This window comes from Alosa pseudoharengus, unplaced genomic scaffold, assembly GCF_046254945.1.
Source record: "Alosa pseudoharengus isolate Yale_2024_CS ecotype anadromous, Long Island Sound unplaced genomic scaffold, YU_APseudo_1.1 YU_APseudo_1.1_scf_1, whole genome shotgun sequence".
Lineage (NCBI taxonomy): Eukaryota > Metazoa > Chordata > Actinopteri > Clupeiformes > Clupeidae > Alosa > Alosa pseudoharengus.
The window spans coordinates 10,205,005-10,232,915 of record NW_027468564.1 but is presented as its reverse complement, the minus strand read 5'-3'; the positions used below and the strand labels follow the sequence as shown (position 1 = coordinate 10,232,915).

General features: G+C 42.5%; 1 protein-coding gene across 1 annotated transcript in view; it reads left to right on the top strand.

Annotated features, from left to right (window-relative positions):
• The window catches only part of LOC143116950 (uncharacterized), a 99,013-nt gene that overhangs the window by 66,529 nt on the left and 4,573 nt on the right, over positions 1–27,911 (top strand). The window contains exons 20-24 of the mRNA XM_076278360.1: positions 5,867–6,037; positions 18,238–18,401; positions 25,559–25,736; positions 26,304–26,474; positions 27,089–27,262. Of these exons, the coding sequence (XP_076134475.1) occupies positions 5,867–6,037; positions 18,238–18,401; positions 25,559–25,736; positions 26,304–26,474; positions 27,089–27,262 (858 nt within the window). The remainder of the gene's footprint in view (positions 1–5,866; positions 6,038–18,237; positions 18,402–25,558; positions 25,737–26,303; positions 26,475–27,088; positions 27,263–27,911) is intronic.

The window sequence follows — 27,911 nt, the reverse complement described above, 5'->3', positions numbered from 1 at the left end:
ATGCTAACCAGATTTAAGCACAATTTAATACAACCTGGAAAATCATTGTTTGGTGGTCAATGTTGATATTGTGGTAGGCCGCTACAAATAAGTCAATGTATGGGAAACACTGGGTGACCCCATGGGTGGTGGCACCAATCCAGGGAAAGAGGGGTGAGGGAGAACCAGGGACGCGGTCCCTGGCTGGGGAGGAGACACGGGCACGAACGCGGTTCACGCCGGCGGGAGATGATGGGGAAAGGGAAAAAGGTAGCGACGCGGTCGCTACAGGGGAGGGGGAGGAGGTTGCACAGCACCCTGGGTCTGCAAAGAGAAGAGGCTTGATTAGCTGGAATAGAGAAAAGAGACCGCAGTAGTGGAAGGCAAGGTAGAGGGCTGCACGCGGGCACCCATAACTTGCTGGGTTGACAAAGCATGTTGCACAAAGGGAGAGACGCCGGAGGAACGGAGCTCCACACTACGGCGCAGGTGCTTGGCTGATTGGCTAGCGGGAGGGAAAGAAAAAGGATTGAGCTCAACACTCTGACTGAGGACAAGTTTCAGGAGAAAATCGGGAAAGTGTTGGCCTTGATTTGAAATTTAAACATACATTCTTAAACATTTTAGCCAACACCTATCAAGCAATTCAAAATGAGCAAATTACATTTAGCCACCAAGTACAATGGAGACGATAGTAGTTGTAGGCTGTTGCTTACAACATGCTTGATGATACAGGCCTAACACCCCAGGATAGTGCGTATAATTACATAGAGTTGTGATAATTGAGTTTGAGTAATCCAGGGATAGCAATAGCGCCAATTTAGCAATATGAGGTGCTATGGAAACCAATTAAAATACTGTAGCTAACAGCAAGAAAAGTGGTGAGCAGCACATTATTAGAGAGGATTCCACGGAACAGCAGAGCTACACGCTGGTGTAGGTGCTTCCATGGTCAGCTAGGAGTGTAACAGAGCAAAGCTACACGCTGGTGTACCTGTGCTCCCATGGTCAGCTAGGGAAGGCTTTAATATGCTGGCACTCTCAACACAGAGGAAGGCGAAAAAACTCCCAAACACTTTAAAGGAGAAAAAATTCCTTCCTTGCCCTCTTAGCAATGAGCGACAGAGCAACAGCTCCTGTGTATCAGCTGCCTTACGGCCAAAGCCGGCATTGAGGTGGGGGTAAAAGCGGCAAAACTGACCTCAACTCCGCATCTCACACACACTGGGACTCCATATTTGTGCATGTCTGGATCAGAATGATACCAGATTGTTGCGGCACAGAATCTGGCCGAATGACAGTTCAGCCTGGTGTTCATTAAAGGTTAGCATCATGAACACCGCAGCGCAATGCGTTCAATACTAATGCATGTTAAACTGTTCTTATCACAAATCAAATGCCGAGATAAGACTCTTTAAACAGGCAAAGTGGTAGCAGTCAGCAACATGTAGATGTGTTAGCTGTAGAACGCAGCTGAGTTTGTTAGCTGTTTGTTATGTAGGTCTACTACTGATCTTTAATGAGATAGAAACTCGTCACGGCAATTGAGACTTTAAAGTTATTATTGAAATAATGTAGCAGGAATTAGCCTACAAGCTAAGCTAGAACCCACTGCATAGCCCACGGTGACACACACTGACTAGCAGGAGTAGGCTAGTCAGTAGCCTACTAAAATCAAAACAGTAGGCTAGGTAATTTTAGCTAACGTTATACAATTACCCTTGGCAAACGGCAGCAGTTTGTAGCATAGTACCAACTTCATGTGTAGGCTAACCATTAGCCATCTGCAATGAGGGAAGCTAGTTGCTTGCTAAAACAAACAAAGTGGCAAGAGATGTAACGTGTTAGAAGTTACAAGCTGGGACCCATGCAAATCACGGAATACAGGCACATTGGCTACTGAAGCATATTTGACCGTGGTAAAGTTGGTTTTATATTGGACGTTGGATATTCGACACATTCAAAAAATCTATTTAGCACTGACTACGAGGGTCGAGTTTGTGTCAAACCAACTTTAATGTGTTTAAACAAGGCCTGCCTATATTACACAAAGCTTCTTTTGTCCCAAAAACCCATGTTTTGATTTTATGAATTTTTTAGGCTGATAAAAGATTTCAATCTATTATGCGGCTTCACCTTTTGACTTACCCATACTAAAACACATCTCCTGAACTCGGCTTACTGCCCTTTCTAGTACACAAAGCTTCTTTTTCCCTAAAACCTACTCTTTGATTTTATACAATTTTTAATGTTAAATGTTTCAAATCTATTATGCGGCTTGCCCTTTTGACCTACCCATGTCAAAACACATCTGGTGAACTCGGATTACTGCTCTATATAGTACACAAAGCTTCTTTTTCCCAAAAATCCATTCTTTGATTTTATAAATATTTTTTAATGTAAAAAAAAATGCTTTAAATGCTTTAAATCTATTATGCGGCTTGACCTTTTGACCTAACCATGTCAAAACACATCTGTTGCACTCAGCTAACTGCCCTTCATAGTGCACTATGCTTCTTTTTTTCCAGAAACTCACTCTTTGATTTTATATTATTTTTTTACTATTCAAAAATGCTATAAATCTATTATGTGCCTTCACCTTTTGACCTAGCCATGTCAAAACACATCTGTTGCACTCGGCTAACTGCCCTACATAGTACACAAAGCTTATTTTTTCCAAAAACTCACTCTTTGATTTTATATTAATTTTTTACTATTCAAAAATGCTATAAATTTATTATGCGCCTTCATCTTTTGACCTACCCATGTCAAAACACATCTGCTGCACTCAGCTAACTGTCCTACATACAGTAGTACACAAAGCTTTTTTTTTTCCAAAAACTCACTCTTTGATTTTATATTGATTTATTACTATTCAAAAATGCAAAACAACAAGCTACCTCTTTGTAGGTAGACATACATCATTTATATTTATTAAGTTAACTATATTTTGTTTTCCATCCAAAGTTCCATTTGGCTGTGTAAATCAACTGGATTTTTTTAAATTTTCAATAAATGTATAATATAGATTTATAGCATTTTTTGATAATAAAACATCTATAAAATCAAAGAGTGGGCTTTGGAAAAAAATAAGCTTTGTGTACAATGTAGGGCAGTTAGCTGAGTGCAGCAGATGTGTTTTGATATGGGTAGGTCAAAAGGTCAGGTCGCATAATAGATTTATAGCATTTTTGAATAGTTAAAAATTAATATAAAATCAAAGAGTGCGTTTTTGAAAAAAAGAAGCTTTGTGTACTATGTAGGGCAGTTAACCGAGTGCAGCAGATGTGTTTTGATATGTGTAAGTCGAAAGGGGAAGGCACATAAAAAATGTATAGCATTTTTGAATAGTAAAAAATTAATATAAAATCAAAGACTGCGTTTTTGAAAAAAAGAAGCTTTGTGTACTATGTAGGGCAGTTAACCGAGTGCAGCAGATGTGTTTTGATATGGGTAAGGCGAAAGGGGAAGGCACATAATAGATTTATAGCATTTTTGAATAGTAAAAAATGTATATAAAATCAAAGAGTGCGTTTTTGAAAAAAAGAAGCTTTGTGTACTATGTAGGGCAGTTAGCCGAGTGCAGCAGATGTGTTTTGACATGGGTAGGTCAAAAGGTGAAGGCACATAATAGATTTATAGCATTTTTGAATAGTAAAAAAATAATAGAAAATCAAAGAGTGCGTTTTTGAAAAAAAGAAGCTTTGTGTACTATGTAGGGCAGTTAGCTGAGTGCAACAGATGTGTTTTGACATGGGTAGGTCAAAAGGTGAAGGCACATAATAGATTTATAGCATTTTTGAATAGTAAAAAAATAATATAAAATCAAAGAGTGCATTTTTGGAAAAAATAAGCTTTGTGTACTATGAAGGCCAGTTAGCTGAGTGCAACAGATGTGTTTTGACATGGGTAGGTCAAAAGGTCAAGCCGCATAATAGATTTATAGCATTTTTGAATAGTAAAAAAATAATATAAAATCAAAGAGTGAGTTTCTGGAAAAAAAGAAGCATTGTGCACTATGAAGGGCAGTTAGCTGAGTGCAACAGATGTGTTTTGACATGGCTAGGTCAAAAGGTGAAGGCACATAATAGATTTATAGCATTTTTGAATAGTAAAAAAATAATAGAAAATCAAAGAGTGCGTTTTTGAAAAAAAGAAGCTTTGTGTACTATGTAGGGCAGTTAACTGAGTGCAGCAGATGTGTTTTGACATGGGTTGGTCAAAAGGTCAATTCGCATAATAGATGTATAGCATTTTTGAATAGTAAAAAATTAATATAAAATCAAAGAGTGAGTTTTTTGGAAAAAAGAAGCTTTGTGTATTATGTAGGGCAGTTAGCTGAGTGCAACAGATGTGTTTTGACATGATTAGGTCAAAAGGTCAAGCGGCATAATAGATTTAAAGCATTTAAAGCATTTTTTTTACATTAAAAAATATTTATAAAATCAAAGAATGGATTTTTGGGAAAAAGAAGCTTTGTGTACTATATAGAGCAGTAATCCGAGTTCACCAGATGTGTTTTGACATGGGTAGGTCAAAAGGGCAAGCCGCATAATAGATTTGAAACATTTAACATTAAAATTTTTATAAAATCAAAGAGTAGGTTTTAGGGAAAAAGAAGCTTTGTGTACTAGAAAGGGCAGTAAGCCGAGTTCAGGAGATGTGTTTTAGTATGGGTAAGTCAAAAGGTGAAGCCGCATAATAGATTGAAATCTTTTATCAGCCTAAAAAATTCATAAAATCAAAACATGGGTTTTTGGACAAAAGAAGCTTTGTGTAATATAGGCAGGCCTTGTTTAAACACATTAAAGTTGGCTTGACACAAACTCGACCCTCGTAGTCAGTGCTAAATAGATTTTTCGAATGTGTCGAATATCCAACGTCCAATATAAAACCAACTTTACCACGGTGCAAATTTGAGTGACAAACAACTTAGGATAGACAACACGTTGGTTAACACAATTCCAAGCAAACTTTACCAAAGAACCACGAAGGACTGGAAGCCTGATTTATCAGAAATGTCACGTCTATATAACATGGCCGCTTGCAATGTTCAAGTGTGATTCACGGGATATTTAGCCTACACTGACTTCAGTTCACCCTATGCCTCTAGACAAGCACTCCGTGAGCCTGTAACTATTAACACAGCCAATGTGACCGAAAAGTTGTTAGCTAAAACAAGTAAGGCAAATAGCTAAACAAGTGCCTTCATCTAGTAGGCTAGCCTACATGTTTGTGACATGTATCTCAACATTCAGCAGGAACGAGTGGGCTTTACAAACAGCTCTAATACAAAGCAACAAGATAAGAACTACCTCCCTGCAGTAGTTTCCCACGCAACCTAGACCATGAAAGTCTGTAACAGATAGTGGGCAGCAAGTTCTGCTTGAGACAAGCGAGCAAACCGGTAGTCACTGCGAGCGGAGTAACACCGATGCTGCAACTTCGGCAGGTAGACTGCGAATAAATAACCTGACTGATTGAAGAAGGAGGCGTGGCAAATTCCGTCACGCTCCTCCCGAACTTCCGTTTGTAAAACGCCATTAGTTCATAGATTTCACATGTAAAATACATTTTATACAACCCCACCCCCATCTTGCCTGTTCATAATTCTGAGAAATTCTTGAATTATGTGCATGTACGTGTTTATGTGTGTGTGTGTGTGTGTGTGTGTGTGTGTGTGTGTGCGTGCATGTGCTTGTGGGTGTGCCTGTGTGTGTGCATGTGCATGCATGCATACATGTGTCTACTGTGTGTGTATGTGTTATACGTATGTTTACTGTGAATGTATGTGATCACTTGATTGTGTTGATTTATCGGGGCACATTGTATCCCTTACATTTATCCATCTCTGCAATATTTTGTCTTTATTTGTGTTGTTATGCAGACTTGCTGAATGCAAACTCTCAGAGAAATCCTGTGGAATTGTGGCTGCTGTTCTACAGTCACCAAACTCCCTGACAGAGCTGGACCTAAGTCACAATGACCTGGGGGATTCTGGAGTTCAGCTTCTCTCTAAGGGACTGTCTAGTCCTAACTGCAAACTGCAGACATTAAGGTTGGTGTTAGACATGTCTTTGTAAAGGATTATTGTTAGGACTAGTGTGGCACATTATGGTTTGGTTGGTGTTTTATGTGTCTTAAGGCCTGTCCACACCAAGTCCAATATTTCGGATGAAATTCACACAAAATTAAGCAGGTTAATAAACACAGTTATTCTAATTAGTCTGTACTCACTGAGGATGAAATGAAAATGAAAAAAAAGCAATAATAAAAAAAAATAAAACTGTCTCGTTTGATGTGGAATTTCGTATGCAATAGAGTTCCTGACTAATTGAATAATGACTTTATAGGGTTCCGATGTCAGCGATGTCATAAGTAGAATGACAAGCAGAAAAGGCTGACAAAATGTATGATATTGTATTGTATGATATTGTATATGAGATATGTCTCATTAGGCCTATGCCAAAGTCACAAAGAATATACGTTACATCAGACTTTCTCAGGTGTTCAAGAGTGAGAACTTCACCACAGACAGCTTTCCCCACCTCTTACCACCTAACCATCATTTCACACAAGGATGTTGTTAGACCAATTTTGGGGGGCTGAAGCCACCCTAAGATGATCAAAAGCCCCCTAAAAATATATAGTAATAATATATGCGTCCAAATTTACATCCATTATTATTTGTTCAATAGCTCACGAAGTACTTATCTCACATAAATCAAGATGTCAAACAAAAGAGTGGAACCGGAGCTTTCCAATGATATTAGCGGCTAGGTGCTGTGAAAAATGGTTCGCGTGAAAATTAACATTGGGCATACATGACATTTCATCATATTTCCATTCACAGCACAGAGCGCTTCGTCCATCTCCACCCATTACTGTCGGTGGTATATCTCACAAACTCAACGCATGGTAAATTATATAGGCTATCAGGATAAACAGCAGACCTTACCGAACACGATGATATGAAGCATTCTATTGTACAGTAGCCGTTTCCGAGTTTTGAAATTGCAGCAAATTTCTACATGGTATCCAACTTTGGGCTGAAATTCTAATGTAGCCTAATAGCAGCCCAAAATAATGAACTTGCTTTCCATATCAAAGAATCAAAAGTTGATCATGGCATGCACAGATCAACTGTGCTTTTGAATAGATATTTCTACCAGCATGCTCTAGGTGACATGAATGCAACAATCATGAGACACAAAGTATTTTCACTTGACATAAAGGCTGACATAATATATATATATATATATATATATATATATATATATATATATGCATGTCTGATCACATCATATTTTCCCAGATATGGGTAGCCTGTTGTCTTGAAAACGATATAGCCTAGCATAATAGAGGGCCCTTACAATGACCAAAGACCTTAGTAGTAAAATTACACTGAAAATAGCCTAGGCCTCAAAGGACTAATTTGATATTTTACAGTAGGTACTATTAATTGAAATCCCTAACTTCACAACAGTTCATGAAATGTGGGGTGATGACAGCCACCACCCCTGCCACTGGCAAGATAGGCCTACAATATCAGTCCCCGCAGACTTAGGTGCTATTTTAGGTCTAAAATGCTTTGTGAATTACTCTTAGTCAAACAAATTAGGAGTCCTAAAATTACGAGTGACACGCCCATTATTTTTAGGAGTTTCTCCTAAATTCCCCAGTTAGGAGCTACTTTTAGCCTTAACATTCTTTGTGAATATGGGCCCAGACTGACCTGCAGAGCAAATTCAATGTTAGTCTGGGTTTATGTGTGAAGATGCACTACACTGTTTTACGACACTGTTTTATTTGAATGAGCTTTTGCAAATGTGCCTGTCAGTAATAGTCTACAGGTGTGGGTAATTGATTAATTGGGCCACACCCACTCTGGGACACTTTAAAGGGGTTTTGATTTATGGCAGATATTTGTACATTGATGTGTAATACCCATTTTATAACAGTTTGTTAAATTAAAACAAGTATCTTTACTGTTTAAAAAATGCAAGATGGTGTACACTTGATGTATTTTGATGTTATGAATTGGGAAATTCCATCTTCATTACAGGATTGTGGTTGATGGTGTGCCACAAATAAATTGCTTATATGTATACACTTGTCCTCTTATAACATTACAAATCTTTCAGGTGTGTGTGTGTGTGTGTGTGTGTGTGTGTGTGTGTGTGTGTGTGTGTAATAAATGTTCACTTCAGTTCAGTTCATCTTTATTTATCATTTTGCCCAGGTACTGGTACATGTGCATTGTAAGTCTTGTCAGGTTTCACAGCGTGTGTGTGTGTGTGTGTGTGTGTCTGTGTGTTTGTGTGTGATTTGGCATGGGAATGATCTGCGAAAGATCGATCACTTGATTGTGTTGATTTATAGGGGCACATTGTATCCCTTACATTTATCCATCTCTGCAATATTTTGTCTTTATTTGTGTTGTTATGCAGACTTGCTGAATGCAAACTCTCAGAGAAGTCCTGTGGAATTGTGGCTGCTGTTCTACAGTCACCAAACTCCCTGACAGAGCTGTACCTAAGTCACAACGACCTGGGGGATTCTGGAGTTCAGCTTCTCTCTAAGGGACTGTGTAGTCCTAACTGCAAACTGCAGACATTAAGGTTGGTGTTAGACATGTCTTTGTAAAGTATTATTATTAGGACTAGTGTGGCACATTATGGTTTGGTTGGTGTTTTATGTGTCTTAAGGCCTGTCCACACCAAGTCCAATATTTCGGATGAAATTCACACAAAATTAAGCAGGTTAATAAACAGTTATTCTAATTAGTCTGTACTCACTGAGAACGAAATGAAAATGAAAAAAAAAATTCAATAATAAAAAAAAACATTCGAAACTGTCTCGTTTGATGTGAAATTTCGTATGCAATAGAGTTCCTGACCAATTAAATAATGGCTTTTTATAGGGTTCCGATGTCAGCGATGTCATAAGTAGAATGACAAGCAGAAAAGGCTGACACAATGTATGATATTGTATTGTATGATATTGTATATGAGATATGTCTCATTAGGTCTATATGCCAAAGTCACAAAGAATTTACGTTACATCAGACTTTCCCAGGTTTTCAAGAGTGAGAACTCCACCACAGACAGCTTTCCCCACCTAACCATCATTTCACACAGGGACGTCGTTAGACCTATTTTGGGGGGGCTGAAGCCACCCTAAGATGATCAAAAGCCCCCTAAAAATATATAGTAATAATATATGCATCCGAATTCACATCCATTATTCTCTGTTGAATAGCTCACGGAGTACTTATCTCACATAAATCAAGATGTCCAACAAAAGAGTGGAAGCGGAGCTTTCCAATAATATTAGCAGCTATGTGCTGTAATAAATGGTTTGCGTGAAAATTAACGTTGGGCATATATGACATTTCATCATATTTGCATTCACAGCACACAGCGCTTCGTCCATCTCCACCCATTACTGTCGGTGGTATACAGTATCTCACAAACTCAACGCATGGTAAATCATATAGGCTATAAGGATAAACAGTAGACCTTATCGAACACGACAATATGAAACATTCTTTTGTACAGTAGCCGTTCCCGTTCCTGAGTTTTGAAATTGCAGCAACTTTCTACATGGTATCCAACTTTGAGCTGAAATTCTAATGTAGCCTAATAGCAGCCCAAAATAAAGAACCTGCTTTCCATATCAAAGAATCAAAAGTTGATCATGGCATGCACAGAGGCAAAGTGTAAAACACTGGTCTTAACGGGTTGGCCTGTAGCAAGTATTTATATTCATTTTCATCAATGATTGAGTCAGACACAGCTCTCTTGAGTATAGACTTTATCTCCTCACTAAACTTCATTGTGGGATCACTGTGTAAGCGAGCATAAAAGTTAACGTCACCAAGTTGTCTTTCTATTTCTTGTACATAAGCAACCCTGTCCTGAATGACAATTGAAGCCCCCTTGTCTGCGGATTTAATCACAATGTCATCATAGCCTATTGTCTTGAAAATTATATAGCCTAGCATAATAGAGGGCCCTTACAATGATCAAAGACCTTAGTAGTAAAATTACACTGAAAATACTAAGGAAGGACTTAGTATACTGAAAGGACTAATTTGATATTTTACAGTGGGTACCAGGCCCGGAGTGGGTAATCGGGAGAATCGGGAGAATTTCCGGTGGGCCGCTTAACTTTTGGGCCGGTCAAAGGAAAAATATTGACATTTGCCACGTTAATCTATCTTCTCTTAAAGTTGGCTATACACGTTCACATTCTATGCCTAACACCACAGCCTCTGCATGGGTTGTTCTCCCCTCCCAAGAAGAGTAGATTGGTTGGGTCCATATAGCCCGTCTTTTCTAAAAAGTTTAGATACCAGCCGGGCCGGCCCTACCGTAGTGATAAGCGTCAGGGAGGATGGATGGTAGAAAGATGCCTTGAGGGACTGAAAAGGCCAGGTAAAAAAGACGAAAAGTATTGGAGGAAAATGCTGCCAAATGTGCCAAGCTTCCAGATTTTTTTTGAAGAAGACAAACATAAGTGGCAACTGGTAAAGAGAGATAGCCATGATTATAGCAGCGTAATTATTGGGATAATGGGCTATGGACGTTGTAGCATTGGCAACCTATTCGCAAGCAACATATTAAATTAATTGAAATATTAGCCTTTTTGTATCATCCAATATGGCGATTCATAGACTTTGCAAATAGCATGCAAATATTGATTACAAAACTCAAGCTTGATCTGTATGCAGTAGTCAAGTAGAAACTACAAGTAGAAAGGATAATAGTTAACCATATGAATTAAAGTTCTTTTATGTAAGAAAGAACTGTATATGACCGCAGTAGCTACGTGATCAACCTATATGCCTTGTTTGCTCAGAAGTGGGTGTAGTAAAGGAGTAAATCACCAAACAACAACATGATAGCTGACCCATGCAAAAAAAAAACATGTAAACAATAGTTCAATATGCCTCTTAGTGTAATTGTGGGATACATTTCAAATGCTTTATTTCTTCCTTCCTGTTTTTGTTATCAACCTTATCAACTTATCCTTGTGGAATAGTGGAATATTGGTAGCCTACTAATAAAAACTACAGAATAGTAAGAGCTGAAATGTTGCTTTATTTATCTAATTTCCACCACCACTAAAAAAGTGGGCCGGTCTTGGGCGTGAAACTCCCGGGCTGAAAAGTGGCCCCACTCCGGCCCTGGTGGGTACTATTAATTGAAATCCCTAATCCCTAACTTCACAACAGTTCATGAAATGTGGGGTGATGACAGCAACCCCCCTGCCACTGGCAAGATAGGCGTACAATATCAGTCCCCGCACACTGTTGTTATAATTAGCAATATAATCAGCATGGTGACATGGTGTCCCTGTTAATATAAATTCATTGAAGCCCTTTTAAGGTGTGATGATTTTTTCGACGGGCTCTATAGAATGGAATCTCACTGCAACAATGAACAGAGAACTTCTCGATGCACATGATGTGCATGAAAAGAAAAATTATGTTTATTCACAGAAATGGAATGTGCATCATGTTAGTTTAGAATAGGCTATTTAGGTATTTTAACCCAGGATGCAGTGCAGCCTGCCATAGTTTTATAGGCTATGCTGATGTAACCTGCGTTGTTGAACCTGCTCGATTCAGCCCTGCACACGTCCGGACTCGAACCCGCAAATAGCATCACCTCGGATCGGGAGGCGAGCGCGCTAACAATTGAGCCAATAGCCCAGGCTACTGGCTCGCATGCCAGCAGCACTCTTGAGGCGTTGGGGAGTGAGGTTTACCAACGTTCCACAAGCACAGCTAAGCTAGCTGGCATCCGTTACACTGACAAGTGCTGCAGATCAGTCTCTGATAGCCTAGAATCTAGACGCACCCTAGCGGCGGCAAATTAATTTGCTCACCCTGTATGTCTAGTATCAAACCATAGGGATTTCTATTGGCTGACACCGTGGACGTCATCCAGTCACAGCGCTCTATTTTGTTAGAGAGTATTAAGGCGGCTTAACAGGATAACGACAGTCCTGCGACGGTGAACAACAAGGAAGGTGGCTATGGTGAACGAAGAGCGGTTGTTTGAATCGGCGTTGGCGTCAACTTTGGAGGAGTTGGACTTGTGCTTTTCTTTGAAAGTTGAGCAACACAATGCATTTAAGTCATTCCTTTCGAAGAAGGATGTATTTGCCGTTTTGCCGACCAGATACGGATATGGTCGTAGCGCTGGCCTATTGCATGCCTAGGCAGTTTGAAAGACAATTCTCTGCCCGCCCCTTGGATTAAGCGAGGTGAATGGTTCGATTCCAGACTATACATTTCAATGGTATAGGATGGCCCGCCAGGCTAAGTCTCTGAGGCTATGCCCTCTGCTTCTTAGCAGACTTTTAAACATAGCCTGTGTTATGTAACTGGAGTTGATTTATGTTTTATGTAATGGGATAAATATTATTTATGTATGGATTTCTATGCAACGTCACAAAAACATGCGTGCGCAACAATGCTCTCCATGAAAAGAATAAAATGAGTTTTTGTGCTGAAAACTGCACCAATTCGAAATCACGATGGTTAGATTGTTCAATATCGGAATGCATGTCTTCGCCAAAAATGACAAAATACGATGTTATATTAATAATGCAAATGAACGGCAAACTCTGAAATATAGTCTGAGATGAGATGTTATTATCATTGAGACAACAGGGGTATACAAAAAAATCTGTTCTCTTTCAAGCATTCATTCGGTATCTCACTATGGGACACGCCCCCTCGCGAGTTCCCCAGAAGCCATTATTTCATTACACCAGCCACCATTGGCTGGACGACTGACGTATGCGACGTGGAGGAGGTACTTCCTCCTCCTTTATATTCTATGGCGCAACGTCATTGCTTCAGTCTAAAACCTCTTCTCGCCCCCAGAGGCTTGCTCTCTCGTATACAGGTGCTGTGGCTTGGTGGCTTAACTGTTCATTGAGCGAGGTAACGACTCGGTCCCCGAACGCTACCTTAACGCCGCTTCATTATCGAAGAGCACTGGTTTGGACTTGGCTAGTCTGTCTCCAAACAGTAGCCTCTCCCTTGCTAGCCTGTTGCCAAACAGTAGCACGCTAGCCTGTCTCCAAACAGTAGCCCTCTAGCCTGTCTCCAAACAGTAGCACGCTAGCCTGTCTCCAAACAGTAGCCTCCAAACCCCAAAGCTAGTCTGTCTCCATACAGTAGCTCCAAAGCTAGTCTGTCACCAAACAGTAGCAACCGCTAGTCTGTCCTCAAACAGTAGCGAAACATGTCGACGCCAGTGCCCCCCCTCCCCGCGAGGAAGTGCGAAGCCCCAACTAGGATGTGTTTGTGTGGGAACAAGATTTCGGCCGCTGACACCCACCAGGTGTGTGCCGCATGTCTGGGGCTGCAACACGCCCAGACCGTGTTAACATCCCCGGAAGTGTGTGAACACTGCGCCCGACTTTCCCTCCGGTCTCGCCGACGTAGGCTAGCACGCCTAGCTAGTCTCACCGACGACGACCCCATGCTAGGAGCGGATGACCTCCCTCCCCTTGAGTCAGCAACCCTTTCCCAGGAGCCGGCCGGTGCTGGAGAACTGGGCGCTAGCTGGGGCGACCAGCTTGACGCTCTATCGCCTATATCCGACACCGAAGACAGCCCAATGGGGATGCTAGGTGCGACTGGCGAACCTGAACTCATCTCAGAGGATGACTCCGTCGACCTACTATCCCTGGGGGATGAGGATGGCGACGACTTATTCCTCCCAGCCACTCAGGCTGCTCGCCCGAGCGGCGTGAGTAGTGATAGCACCACCACTGGGGCTGATGAAGCCGCAAGCGGGGGCCTTCACGACGTCTGCAAGAGAGCAGCTGCAAAGCTCGGCGTTCCCTGGCCGGAGGCCCAGAAGGAGACCGTGTCTTCTCGTTACGAGGGAAAGAGGCTCCCGAATGCTAAAAGCTCCACCAGACAACTGCTGCCCGTCTTCCCCGAGTGCCTCGAGGAAGCCACACGCTCATGGAGCAGCCCATTCTCAGCGAAAATCCCTGCTCAAGGGCTCACGGCGCTGGAATGGCCAGACATGGAAAGCAGTGGATTCTCCCATCTGCCCCCTGTCGAACCGCTCCTGGCCGCCCATCTCCACCCCACCCAGAAGTCTGCGATGACCCCCTCGGGACCCGCATTCCCCTCCAAAGCCGACAATTTCCAGTCCGCCGTGACTGTAAATAGCTACAAAGCAGTGGCGTCGGCGGTGAGAGCTCTCAACGCCTCATCTCTGCTCATGGCCTACCAAGCCGAGCTGGAGGAAGACTTCTCGTCCGCCCCCAACCAGCCAGCTGTGTGGGACGAAATGTGTGTGGTCACAGACCTCTGCTTACGGCTACACAGGTGTGCGGTGCAAACGGCGGGACGGGCTATGGCCCTCATGGTCTCCCAAGAGAGAGAGAGCTGGCTCAACCTCTCCAGCCTCTCCCACAAGGAGAAGACCCAGCTGCTAGATGTGCCCGTGGACCCCAAAGGCCTCTTTGGACCAGCCGTGGCCACTATGCAAAAGCGGTGTGAGGAAAACATACGGGACGGTGAAGCGCTGCAGCTGTGCCTCCCCAGAAAGGCACAAGCCCCCGCTTCCAAATGTCAGCTCCCGACCCAGACTGCCACTCAGGGCCTTGGTAAGACCCCCGAGCTCAAAGGTGCCTGGGTTAAAAAGCCCTTTAACCCTAACGCGACACAGGGAGGTCAGCAAAACCCCCCACCCGCGCAGGGAGCGAGGAAGAAGAAGCGCGCCTAGTACGCGGCTTGCAGGCGAGGGGGGGGGGGGCGAGTCCAGCCAGACGCTCCCCCCTCCTCGACTCACCGGCCCCGTTCCTGGGCCTGTTCAAAGAGGCATGTTCACTGCCCCCCAAGAGGCGTGCAGAGGCCACAGAGGCGCTCGCAGTTCACAGCCCACTGAAGCGGAGAAGAGACCTAAAGGTCCAGTTCGAGCCCCAACAGAGTCTCACAAGCACACACCAGTGCCCCCCTTCAAAAATAAATGTTTCGGTGCGCAGCCAGGCCGAGGGCCGAGGGCGTATCCGTCAAAAGAATGCAAAAAATTGTCAAATGAACAAAAAAAAAAAAAAAAAAGCTCTTACAAAAAGTCACAAGCCATGTTCAGTGGCAATGGCGTGCAATCACTCCCTAATAACGCCACCAGGCGGAGCCAAAGCTCCACCGGGGGCGATGGGCAACATAAGCACGCTAGCGTTGCAGCCCACGCCAGCTCGGTCGCGCCAGTTAGCGCCACTAGATGGCGTCATTTTGCCACTGACCGAGCGCATCCAGTACTGGCGGATGTACGTGAAGTCAGACAGGATAATAAAGATTATAGCGAAAGGCTACCGCCTACAGTTCGCTACACCCCCACCCCCGTTCAATGGGATTGTACAATCCCACGCTACAGGGGAACCTGCCCGTGTTCTACGGGGGGGAAATAATTTCCCTGTTAAACAAACAAGCGATCAGAGTAGTCCCCATCGAGCAAAGGCGTCACGGTTTTTACTCGGGGTATTTTCTGGTCCCAAAGAAAGGGGGGGGGCTTGCGCCCGATATTGGACCTGCGTGCACTGAACAGATACCTAAGAATGTACAGGTTCAGGATGCTAACCAACGACGCATTAATGCGCTTCGTGCGCCCGGGCGATTGGTTCACCTCAGGGGATCTGACCGATGCGTTCCTACACGTCACGTTGGCACACAGACTGATCTTATGGAGCAGCACACAGCTCCTGTCGTTGAAAGCCACACACGTCCCCGGTGTATTGAATTTGGGTGCAGATTTATTATCCAGGGGCAACCCCCGCTACGGAGACTGGAAACTCCACAGCGATGTGGTGGCTCAAATCTGGTTGCGAACGGGTCGAGCGAAAGTGGACTTATTCGCCTCAGAGGAGAATGCGCAATGTCCGATGTTTTTCTCCCTGCGCGATCAGAAACCCCCGTTAGGGATGGATGCTTTGGCCCACCAGTGGCCACACGTCCTGCTCTATGCCTTCCCTCCGTTGGAACGGATCACTCCAACGCTCGCCAGGGTGCGGGAACAGAGCCTCTCACTCATTCTCGTAGCCCCGCTCTGGCCAGGGAAACCCTGGCTAGCAGAAATAGTCCCGTTACTCCACTCCCCACCGTGGCCGCTGCCCCCCCGCAGGGACCTGCTGTCCCAAGCGAACGGGGAAATATTTCACCCTCATCCAAAGCGCCTGGCCCTCTGGGTTTGGCCCGTGAAAGGCTGAATCTGACAGCTGCAGGACTGCCCTGCAATGTCATAGCGACCATTCAGAGCGCTAGGGCGTCATCAACTAGGACGTTGTATGATAGCAAATGGCGTGTATTTAATGACTGCTGCATTAAAACAGGGACGATAGCCTTCCAGTGCTCTGTGGACATTATCCTTACGTTTCTGCAAGACTTACTGGATAAAAACAAGTCCTTCTCCACTGTAAAAGTTTACCTGGCTGCCATCTCGGCCTGCCATGTAGGTTTTGGGGACAAAACAGCGGGCCAGCACCCTCTCATACGTCAATTTATGAAAGGGGCTCAACGCCTCCGAAGGTTTTCAACCCGTCACTGTCGTGTCGGCCGATTGAACTATTTGCGTTTAACCCACCGCCTTTCGCCTCCCCGGAGCAGGAGCGGCTGAATGCGCTCTGTCCGGTCAGGGCGTTGCGTGCGTACGTGGACAAACCAGCGGAGTTAAGGAAAACGGAACAGCTGTTTGTGTCTTGTGCAAAGTCACATCTGGGTAGACCGCTCACTAAGCAGCGTCTATCACAATGGATTGTGGCGGCTATTGCCCTGGCATATACGACTAAGGGGTTACAACCCCCAGTCGGTTTACGAGCCCATTCCACTCGAGGAATATCGACATCATGGGCTTTATTTCAGGGCTTCCCCATAGAGGATGTATGCTTGGCAGCGTGTTGGGCAAACCCGACAACGTTTGTCAGGTTTTACAGACTTGATGTCACTGCCCCGACTTTGGCGCATTCAGTGTTAGGCACTGGGACGCCGGGGGCGCATTGATGTTGTTGGGGATCGCAAGCTTGTCTGGCAATCCGGGAGTCACGATATCCCATAGTGAGATACCGAATGAATGCTTGAAAGAGAACTTAAGGTTACTCACGTAACCCCGGTTCTCTGATAGCATGAGTGGGGTATCTCACCAGACCACCCTCCTTGTCGGTGGCGAGAAGAGGTTGGTTAGCTAGACTGAAGCAATGACGTTGCGCCGTAGAATATAAAGGAGGAGGAAGTACCTCCTCCACGTCGCATACGTCAGTCGTCCAGCCAATGGTGGCTGGCGTAATGAAATAATGGCTTCTGGGGAACTCGCGAGGGGGCGTGTCCCATAGTGAGATACCTCACTCATGCTATCAGAGAACCGGGGTTACGTGAGTTTTCAGTGTAGGCGGGCTTTAATTGATCTCTTTTCTCCTTAATTAATCAGTTCAGTGTATGAATAAGAGCGTCATAGCAGAGTCAGTGCCTCAAAAAAAACGAAAATGTAGGCTACCCTTGTCTCATAAGAGTAAAAAATAATGATAGGCCTAGTCTTGCACGCTGCCCTGTTTGTAACAGTGACTTTAGCATTGCCCATGCCAGGTGAAATGATTGCAAAAGACATGTTGAGGTGAGTTTAAGTGCCAATTAATGTGCATATTATTCAGGCCTATAGCCTAGATGGCTAGTTGCCAAGGCTACACCAAACTACCAAAATCTAAATATTTTCTATCTATAGGCCTTCCTTATTTGGTGTAGGCCGACTGACTAGGCTAAAGTTTTTTTTTTTTCTTCGGAGGGGGGGGGGGGGGGGGGGGGTCGTGATACCTCCCTGAAATGACTTTTTGCAGGTTGGGATGTCTGCTAAACCTAACACGTAGACTAGTTAACAAGGAGTATTTTTCTTGAAAGACACTCGTTTGAACGGCCATCACTAACGTTATCGTAAAGTCTGTCGGTCTCCATGGACTGAACTGATACATTGATGAACTCTTGTCACAGCAAAGTGTGTGTGTGTGTGCATGTGTGTGCGTGCGTGCATGGATGGGATGGATGAGTGACCTGACCTGATGGGCTCAACCGATTGTGTTTTGTGGTTCGACTGCACTGCACTGGCCTACAGTATATCATATGTGACGTGTTAAATATACATCTTCACTCCGGGATTTCATGACGTATCTGGTGTGTACAGGGCTTTTAATTATAAAATGCCCCCCCCCCCCCTTTCTCTCTTTCTCTCTCAGACTCAGCAAGTGTGGTGTGTCAGATGAAGGTTATGTTTATCTGGCTCTGGCCCTGATGATAAACCCCTCCTGTGTGAAAGAGCTGTATGTGAACAACAATCATTCTGGAGGATCAGCACAGAAGCTGTTATCTGCTACACTGGAGGATCGATCCTCACCGCAAAGTTGAAACACTTCAGTATGTAATCTAGAGAACCAGAAACATCAAGTTGTAGTCTGGATTTATTTGTTTATTTAAATTGTATGTGTTTGTTTATTTATTTATATACATACATACATACTTACAAGGGTAAGAATTTCACGGCGGCCACGACAGCCATGGCCATCGATGCCCCTTGCGTTTGCCGTGATGCCCCTTTGAAAATCAGAGGTTTACAGGCCACAGTGGCCTTGGTGCCCCCTTCTTTCAATATTTTGCTTTGCGTCAGACTAATAGCTATTTTTATTTAGCCTATAGCCTGTCAAAATAATCTTAGCATTCACAGCGCAAATTAATTTTGTCTTTTACGCAGTGGAGTGAAAGAAAGTGCGTCCAAAATCACCCATTCTTCTTAGTTGAACTGCTCCCGAAGTAGCCTACTCATCACACAGACATCAGAAGTATCACATCACATGAAAGAGCTTTTTTTCAGCTTTTAAACGATGTTAGCTGCTAATTGCTGTGGTGAACGGTTTGCGAGGAAAGTAAATATTATAAGGGTAAGGCTATTTGCACCCCTGGTACAATTAGCAGTGTATGCTCTTCGTACCCTGGTGCAATTAGAAGTGAATTATATTCATACCCCGGTGCACACAGCAATGTGTCCTATTAGTACCTCGTCTGGTACAAATATCAATGTATGCTATTCGTACCCCGGTGCACACAGCAATGTGTTGTTCTATTAATACCCCGTCTGGTACAAATACCAGTGTATGCTATGTGTACCAGTGTATTTATTCTGGCATATTGATCACACAATGTAATAACTAGATGTACCGCAGAGCGGTACAAAATATGACCGCCGCCCAGTCCAGGACATTTTTTCCACAAAAATAAGTCATGCTTGTCAAATTGTGTTCATTTCCTAATTTGTTCCTTTTTTGTGTGTTTGTAATTGAGTGTGTGCAGAGTGTGTGGTTGTTTTTGTGTATATGTGTTTTGTGTGTGTTTTTGTGTGTGTGTGTGTGTGTGTGTGTGTGTGTGTGTGTGTGTGTGTGTGTGTGTGTGTGTGTGTGTGTGAGGGTGTGTGTGTGTGTGTGTATGTATGTGTGTTTATGTGTTTGTGTGCGTGTTGTGTGTGTCCATGTACTGTTGTACTGTGTGTGTGTGTGCGCATGTGTAGTGTGGGTGTGTGTGTGTTTATGTGTCTTTGTGTATGTGTGTTTTTATATGTGTGTGTGTGTGTGTGTGTGTGTGTGTGTGTGTGTGCATGTGTGTGTGTCTTTATGTATGTGTAGATAAATAAAGCAAATCAGGGAACCACCTACTCTTTGCGATAAGTGCCATGCGATCTTTAACAATCATGGTGAGTCAGGACCTCAATTTAACATTCATGCAAAGGAAAACGTCTCCTGCAGTACAGTGTCCCTGTCACTGCAATAGGACATTGGGATTGGTATTTGTTTGGTGGCTTTTGGCCACAGGGAAGAGTGCCACCTACTGGCCAGCCACCAACACCACTTCCAGCAGGAGCCTACTCTCCCAAGGAGGTTTCTTATCCAAGTACTTACTAAGCCTGCTTAGCTTCAGTAATTCAGCAAAGTCAGTGTATCTGCTGGTCTGGCTGCTGGCTAAAAACAAAAGGTGAAAGGCATATATGATTCTAACCGTCTACTGAATTGCATTATGCACACTCAATTCTCACTGGTATCTGCTAGACAACAAGTACCAAAACATGATTAGTTCATAGATTTCACATGTAAAATACATTTTATACAACCCCACCCCCATCTTGCCTGTTCATAATTCTGAGAAATTCTTGAATTGTGTGCATGTACGTGTTTGTGTGTGTGTGTGTGTATGTGTGTGTGTGAGTGTGTGTGTGTGTGCGTGCATGTGCTTGTGGGTGTGCCTGTGTGTCTGCATGTGCATGCTTGCATACATATGTCTACTGTGTGTGTATGTGTTATACGTATGTTTACTGTGAATTTATGTGATCACTTGATTGTGTTGATTTATCGGGGCACATTGTATCCCTTACATTTATCCATCTCTGCAATATTTTATCTTTATTTGTGTTGTTATGCAGACTTGCTGAATGCAAACTCTCAGAGAAGTCCTGTGGAATTGTGGCTGCTGTTCTACAGTCACCAAACTCCCTGACAGAGCTGGACCTAAGTCACAATGACCTGGGGGATTCTGGAGTTCAGCTTCTCTCTAAGGGACTGTCTAGTCCTAACTGCAAACTGCAGACATTAAGGTTGGTGTTAGAAATGTCTTTGTAAAGGATTATTATTAGGACTAGTGTGGCACATTATGGTTTGGTTGGTGTTTTATATGTGTCTTAAGGCCTGTCCACACCAAGTCCAATATTTCGGATGAAATTCACACAAAATTAAGCAGGTTAATAAACACAGTTATTCTAATTAGTCTGTACTCAATGAGGACGAAATGAAAATGAAAAAAAAAATGCAATAATAAAAAAAAACATTCGAAACTGTCTCGTTTGATGTGAAATTTCGTATGCAATAGAGTTCCTGACCAATTAAATAATGGCTTTTTATAGGGTTCCGATGTCAGCAATGTCATAAGTAGAATGACAAGCAGAAAAGGCTGACACAATGTATGATATTGTATTGTATGATATTGTATAAGATATGTCTCATTAGGCCTATATGCCAAAGTCACAAAGAATTTACGTTACATCAGACTTAGGTGTTCAAGAGTGAGAACTCCACCACAGACAGCTTTCCCCACCACCTAACCATCATTTCACACAAGGACGTCGTTAGACCTATTTTGGGGGGGCTGAAGCCACCGTAAGATGATCAAAAGCCCCCTAAAAATATATAGTAATAATATATGCGTCCGAATTCACATCCATTATTCTCTGCTGAATAGCTCACAGAGTACTTATATAAGTTTACTTACTTATAAAAGAGCGGAACCGGAGCTTTCCAGTGATATTAGATATGATATTAGATATGATATTAAAAAAATGGTTCACGTGAAAATTAACGTTGGGCATACTTGACATTTCATCATATTTGCATTCACAGCACACAGCGCTTCGTCCATCTCCACCCATTACTGTCGGTGGTATACAGTATCTCACAAACTCAACGCATGGTAAATCATATAGGCTATCAGAATAAACAGCAGACCTTACCGAACACGATGATATGAAGCATTCTTTTGTACAGTAGCCGTTCCCGAGTTTTGAAATTGCAGCAAATTTCTACATGGTATCCAACTTTGGGCTGAAATTCTAATGTAGCCTAATAGCAGCCCAAAATAATGAACCTGCTTTCCATATCAAAGAATCAAAAGTTGATCATGGCATGCACAGATCAACTGTGCTTTTGAATAGATATTTCTACCAGCATGCTCTAGGTCAGTGGTTCTTAACTGGTCTGGCTTTGGGACCCACAATTTCCCATGTTCATGAAGTCACGACCCATATATATTTTATAGCGTTCAAGACAACAGATTTGGTGAGCTACATGCTAAGAAAGGCGAAGTGCCTGTATGCTTATTTGTTTGGAACATGCTGTTTGGCATTACATTTGTGAAGTCTCCAAGTTCCTAATGTCACCTTAAAGTACTTGACAGGTCTGTCTTTAACAGGTGTACTTTATTATGAGGCATTTTCACTGATGTTCCAGCACACTGTGGATTCTGCACCATTTCGTCTCAATTTAAGTCTATTTGAAATGGGCGATTTCTTCTCTTTTTTTTTAAGCTCCGCGACCCACCCAAAATGGTTCCTCGACCCACTTTTGGGTCCCGACCCACCAGTTAAGAACCACTGCTCTAGGTGACATGAATGCAACAATCATGAGACACAAAGTATTTTCACTTGACATAAAGGCTGACATAATATGCATGCATGATCATCATATTTTCCCAGATATGGGTAGCCTATTGTCTTGAAAACGATATAGCCTAGCATAATAGAGGGCCCTTACAATGATCAAAGACCTTAGTAGTAAAATTACACTGAAAATACTAAGGAAGGACTTAGTATACTGAAAGGACTAATTTGATATTTTACAGTGGGTACCAGGCCCGGAATGGAGAATTTGATATTTTACAGTGGGTACCAGGCCCGGAATGGAGAATCGGGAGAATTTCCGGTGGGCCGCTTCACTTTTGGGCCGGTCAAAGGAAAAATATTGACATTTGCCACGTTAATCTATCTTCTCTTAAAGTTTGCTACACACGTTCACATTCTATGCCTAACACAGCAGCCTCTGCATGCTCTCCCCTACCAAGAGTTAATTGGTTGGGTCCATATAGCCTGTCTTTTCTAAAAAGTTTAGATACCAGCCGGGTCGGCCCTACCGTAGTGATAAGCGTCAGGGAGGATGGATGGTAGAAAGAGGCCTTGAGGGACTGAAAAGGCCAGGTAAAAAAGACGAAAAGTATTGGAGGAAAATGCTGCCAAATGTGCCAAGCTTCCAGATTTTGAAGAAGACAGACATAAGTGGCAACTGGTAAAGAGAGATAGCCATGATTATAGCGGCGTAATTATTGGGATAATGGGCTATGTACGTTGTAGTGTTGTCAACCTATTCGCAAGCAACATATTAAATTAATTTAAATATTAGCCTTTTTGTATCATCCAATATGGCGATTCTAGGCTTTGCAAATAGTATGCAAATATTGATTACAAAACTCAAGCTTGATCTGTATGCAGTAGTCTAGGCCTAAAAACAAAAACCTCTGAGCAGCAGATCAGCCAGTCCCCCGCTGAAAATGATCAGCCCGAAATTAGCTATGACTACAGGGACAAGTAGGAAGGATAATAGTGTTAACCATATGAATTAAAGTTATTTTATGTAAGAAAGAACTGTATATAACAGCAGTAGCTACATGATCAACCTATATGCCTTGTTTGCTCAGAAGTGGGTGTAGTAAAGGAGCAAATCACCAAACAACAACATGGTAGCTGACCCATGCAAAAAAAACAAACATAGTTCAATATGCCTCTTAGTGGAATTGTGGGATACATTTCAAATGCTTTATTTCTTCATTCCTGTTTTTGTTATCAACCTTATCAACCTATCCTTGTGGAATAGTGGAATATTGGTAGCCTACTAATAAAAACTACAAGATAGTAAGAGCTGAAATGTTGCTTTATTTATCTAATTTCCACCACCACTAAAAAAGTGGGCCGGTCTTGGGCGTGAAACTCCCGGGCTGAAAAGTGGCCCCACTCCGGCCCTGGTGGGTACTATTAATTGAAATCCCTAATCCCTAACTTCACAACAGTTCATGAAATGTGAGGTGATGACAGCAACCCCCCTGCCACTGGCAAGATAGGCGTACAATATCAGTCCCCGCACACTGTTGTTATAATTAGCAATATAATCAGCATGGTGACATGGTGTCCCTGTTAATATAAATTCATTGAAGCCCTTTTAAGGTGTGGTGATTTTTTTCGGCGGGCTCTATAGAATGGAATCTCACTGCAACAATGAACAGAGAACTTCTCGATGCACATGATGTGCATGAAAAGAAAAATTATGTTCATTCACAGAAATGGAATGTGCATCATGTTAGTTTAGAATAGGCTATTTAGGCATTTGAACCCAGGATGCAGTGCAGCCTGCCATAGTTTTATAGGCTATACTGACAAGTGCTGCAGATCAGTCTCTGAGGCTATGTCCTCTGCTTCTTAGCAGACTTTTAACATATCATAGCCTGTGCATGTGTTATGTAACTGGAGTTGATTTATGTTTTATGTAATGGGATAAATATTATTTATGTATGGATTTCTATGCAACGTCACAAAAACATGCGTGCGCAGCTCTCCATGAAAAGAATAAAATCAGTTTTTGTGCTGAAAACTGCACCAATTCGAAATCACGATGGTTAGATTGTTCAATATGTTCAATATCCCTAACGGAATGCATGTCTTCGCCAAAAATGACAAAATACGATGTTATATTAATAATGCAAATGAACGGCAAACTCTGAAATATAGTCTGAAATGAGATGTTATTATCATTGAGACAACAGGGATATACAAAAAAATCTGATTGTAGCTTACAGCAGCCGACTATTAAGTTTATGTTGTGGACGGCCACCAGCGTCTTCTGCCCCACGGCTGCGCACGCATCTAGTTTTGTTGGTAAACCGTAAACCCGTGGGGTTTGGGTGACGTCGCACTCGCAGTCGCTGCCTAGCAACCGGGACAGTTGGAAAAAAGAGAAGACATGAAGCTACACGGTTTTGACAGTGGGATGAAAAAGTTACTTAAAAGGCTACAAGCTGTCATAACAGTTCAGTCTACTGTAGTAAAGTTAGGTCGTACAGTCACTGAGGTCGATAGTCACATATTATTTTCAGTATGAGTCTGTTGAGTCGACATTGCGGAGGTTAGCAGTAGTAGCTGGATGTGGCAGTTGTTTGAGGGAAGACGTTACCGTTAGTCATTTGACTGAAGCGGTAAGTGCTAGTGCTAACTAGATCAGCAACAGAGTATTAACACATTCCGGTACAAACGTCTTGGGAGCTGTTTACTGTCGATCGAGAAGGACAGAGAAGAGGGAGTGTCTGCCATACGTTAGTGAGACTAAGTTAACGTTAACGTTACAACTTGGTGGACGTTGGAAAAGCCTCGAGTGGAAACCGTTAGCCTGGAAGCTCATCGCACGCGCAGCCAACCTTCCCAACTCAACAGCGATTCTCAGGGTAACGGTCGCCTCGTGTCTTCCCTGCCCACCAGTGACCAGTCTCCGCTGCTGGTCCTGCTAAGAGGTGTGTTGTGTTTGTGTGTCGCCTGAAATGTACTGTAGCCTACGGTTTGTTTTACACATTCTTTTAGCGACCTAGTGGAACAGTCAACGTACACTAAACCTAACATGTAGACTAGTTAACAAGGAGTATTTTTCTTGAAAGACACTCGTTTGAACGGCCATCACGATCGGAAAGTCTGTCGGTCTCCATGGACTGAACTAGAATCTAGAAACTAGATTAGAACTACTAATACATTGATGGACTTTTGTCACAGCAAAGGGTGTGTGTGTGGATGGGATGGATGAGTGAACTAACCTAATGGGCTCAACCGATTGTGTCTTGAAATCTTCACTCCGGGGTTTCATGACGTATCTGGTGTGTACAGGCTTTTAATTATAAAATAATCCCCCCCCCCCCCTCTCTCTCGTTCTCTCTCTCTCAGACTCAGCAAGTGTGGTGTATCAGATGAAGGTTATGTCTGTCTGGCTCTGGCTCTGATGATAAACCCCTCCTGTGTGAAAGAGCTGTACGTGAACAACAATCATTCTGGAGGATCAGCACAGAAGCTGTTATCTGCTACACTGGAGGATCCTCACCGCAAAGTTGAAACACTTCAGTATGTAATCTAGAGAACCAGAAACATCAAGATGTAGTCTGGATTTATTTATTTATTTATGTGTTTATTTATTTATACATACTTACATTTACATAAGTCAGGATACATGGAATTGCATCCCTACTGTGTAATCTCCACACAGAACAGAACATCTGATTTACAGACTTTAGCAAAAAACTTTATTCAAAAAACTTTTGAATAACAAAATACATTTCCTACTGTAGTGTCTCCATACAGAACAACAGTACATTTGATTGGCAGATACCATAATCAAGGAAAAGCGGGAAACCCAGGAGTAAATGTGCTTCTAATGTAATTCTAGTGTTGAATAACAAGTAGGCTACAGTATGTGTCCTGTTACTGTTACTGCAGAAGGACTCTAGTCCTCACTACAGGCAACAAATGAATCATGAATCAATCAATAATCAGCAAATCTACATGCAGCATCAACTGTTTACACTGGTACCATTTTCTGTGCATTTCACTAAATTTAGTCGATTTGATTCAAAGTAACCTTGCATAGTGATATGTTGAGTTCTGTCATAATTTTGTCAAATGTTGTTGCAGATTTGCTGACTGTAAACTCACAGATAAGTCCTGTGAGATTGTTGCTTCAGTTCTACAATCACCAAACTCCCTGCTACAGCTGGACTTGAGTGACAATGATCTGGGGGATTCTGGAGTTCAGCTTCTCTCAAAAGGATTGTCCAGTTTTAACTGCAAAATACACACATTAAGGTGGGTATACATTTTATTATCATCTTAGATTTCCTGATTAGGGAGAAAAAACATGACAATATAACATCAATTGGTCAGCACTAAAAAGTAGCATTGAACATGCTGAACCTTATTGCTTATGCTTAGAGTTTCAAAATCTGTTTCTGGATTGGTCTAGTCCGTGACACCTTATGTTACAATAACGTAATACTACGTAACACGAGTCAGAGTGACATCGGTAGCAGATATCACCATGGCTGTTATTTGCAATCAGGCACGAGGCCAGAGGCCAAGTACAGTGTGTTTTACATGGTGCCTGAACATGTATTTAGAGCATTGGAGCAGTTCTGTAGTGTATTGATATTTTCTATAATTTGTATTACTATAAATAATAATGCCTATTCTTAAAGTCCACTGCCCAACAATGTCATTTAGGTACTGAAAAGGTATAGTGCTGATAGGAAGTTTTTTCAGTAAAATTTTGACAACTGTAAAAACAAATGTGTCTAAGGAGGAGTGTGTACTAATTCAATAAATATCTCCTCCACACTTCACATCACAGTCATCATATTAAATTTACTAGTCTCTCTCTCTCTCTCTCTCTCTCTCTCTCTCTCTCTCTCTCTCTCTCTCAGGCTCTCTGATTGTCTCATCTCAGAGAAGGGTTGTGGTTTTCTTGCTTCAGCTCTGTCTTCAAACCCCTCCCATTTAAAACTGCTTGATCTCAGCTACAATTATCCTGGAGAATCAGGACTGAAGCTGTTATCTGCTAGACTGGAGGATCCTGTCTGTAAACTGGAGATACTGAAGTATGTTCAGAAAGAACCCCCCATTGTTACACATTTAAACATTCAGCACATTTTCATGCCAGGAATAAACCGTTTTGAATCAGTCTATTGCCCAAATTCCGTTTATGTCAATATTCTGTTTAACCTGTTTACAAGCAAGTAGAATGTCACATTTGGAGCATATTGCTGTTTACATAGCAATCGACATTATTCCAAATAAGTCAGTGACGCATCCTAATAGGCTCCCAACATCCTGACGTAAATCTCCACTGGTGGAATTCCCTCTTTTGGCTGCATAATACAACGGCTTCAGGGTCTTCCACCTGTATATCACTTGTTCAAGCGTACGTTGATAGCCATCCTCATCAAGTTTTTAACAAAACTTTTTAAAAACGTCGCTGACATGTGCATGATTGCAAGACATACGTTTGTCTACTCGTCTTTCCAAAAGTGTGTGCGTTGTTTTGCCATGATTAGGAAAGTGCCTGAGAGACAATTGGTTCATGTAATCCTAATTCTGTGTGAATTGAGCATGCGCAGGCCTACAACACTCTTCCTTCTGGGAGCATATTCCGTTTAAAGTGTTTTCATGACCCAATATTCCGTTTAAAACAGGCATATGCTTTGGTTTATTAATAAACTGAATATGGCCTTTTTCGGTTTATTTCAA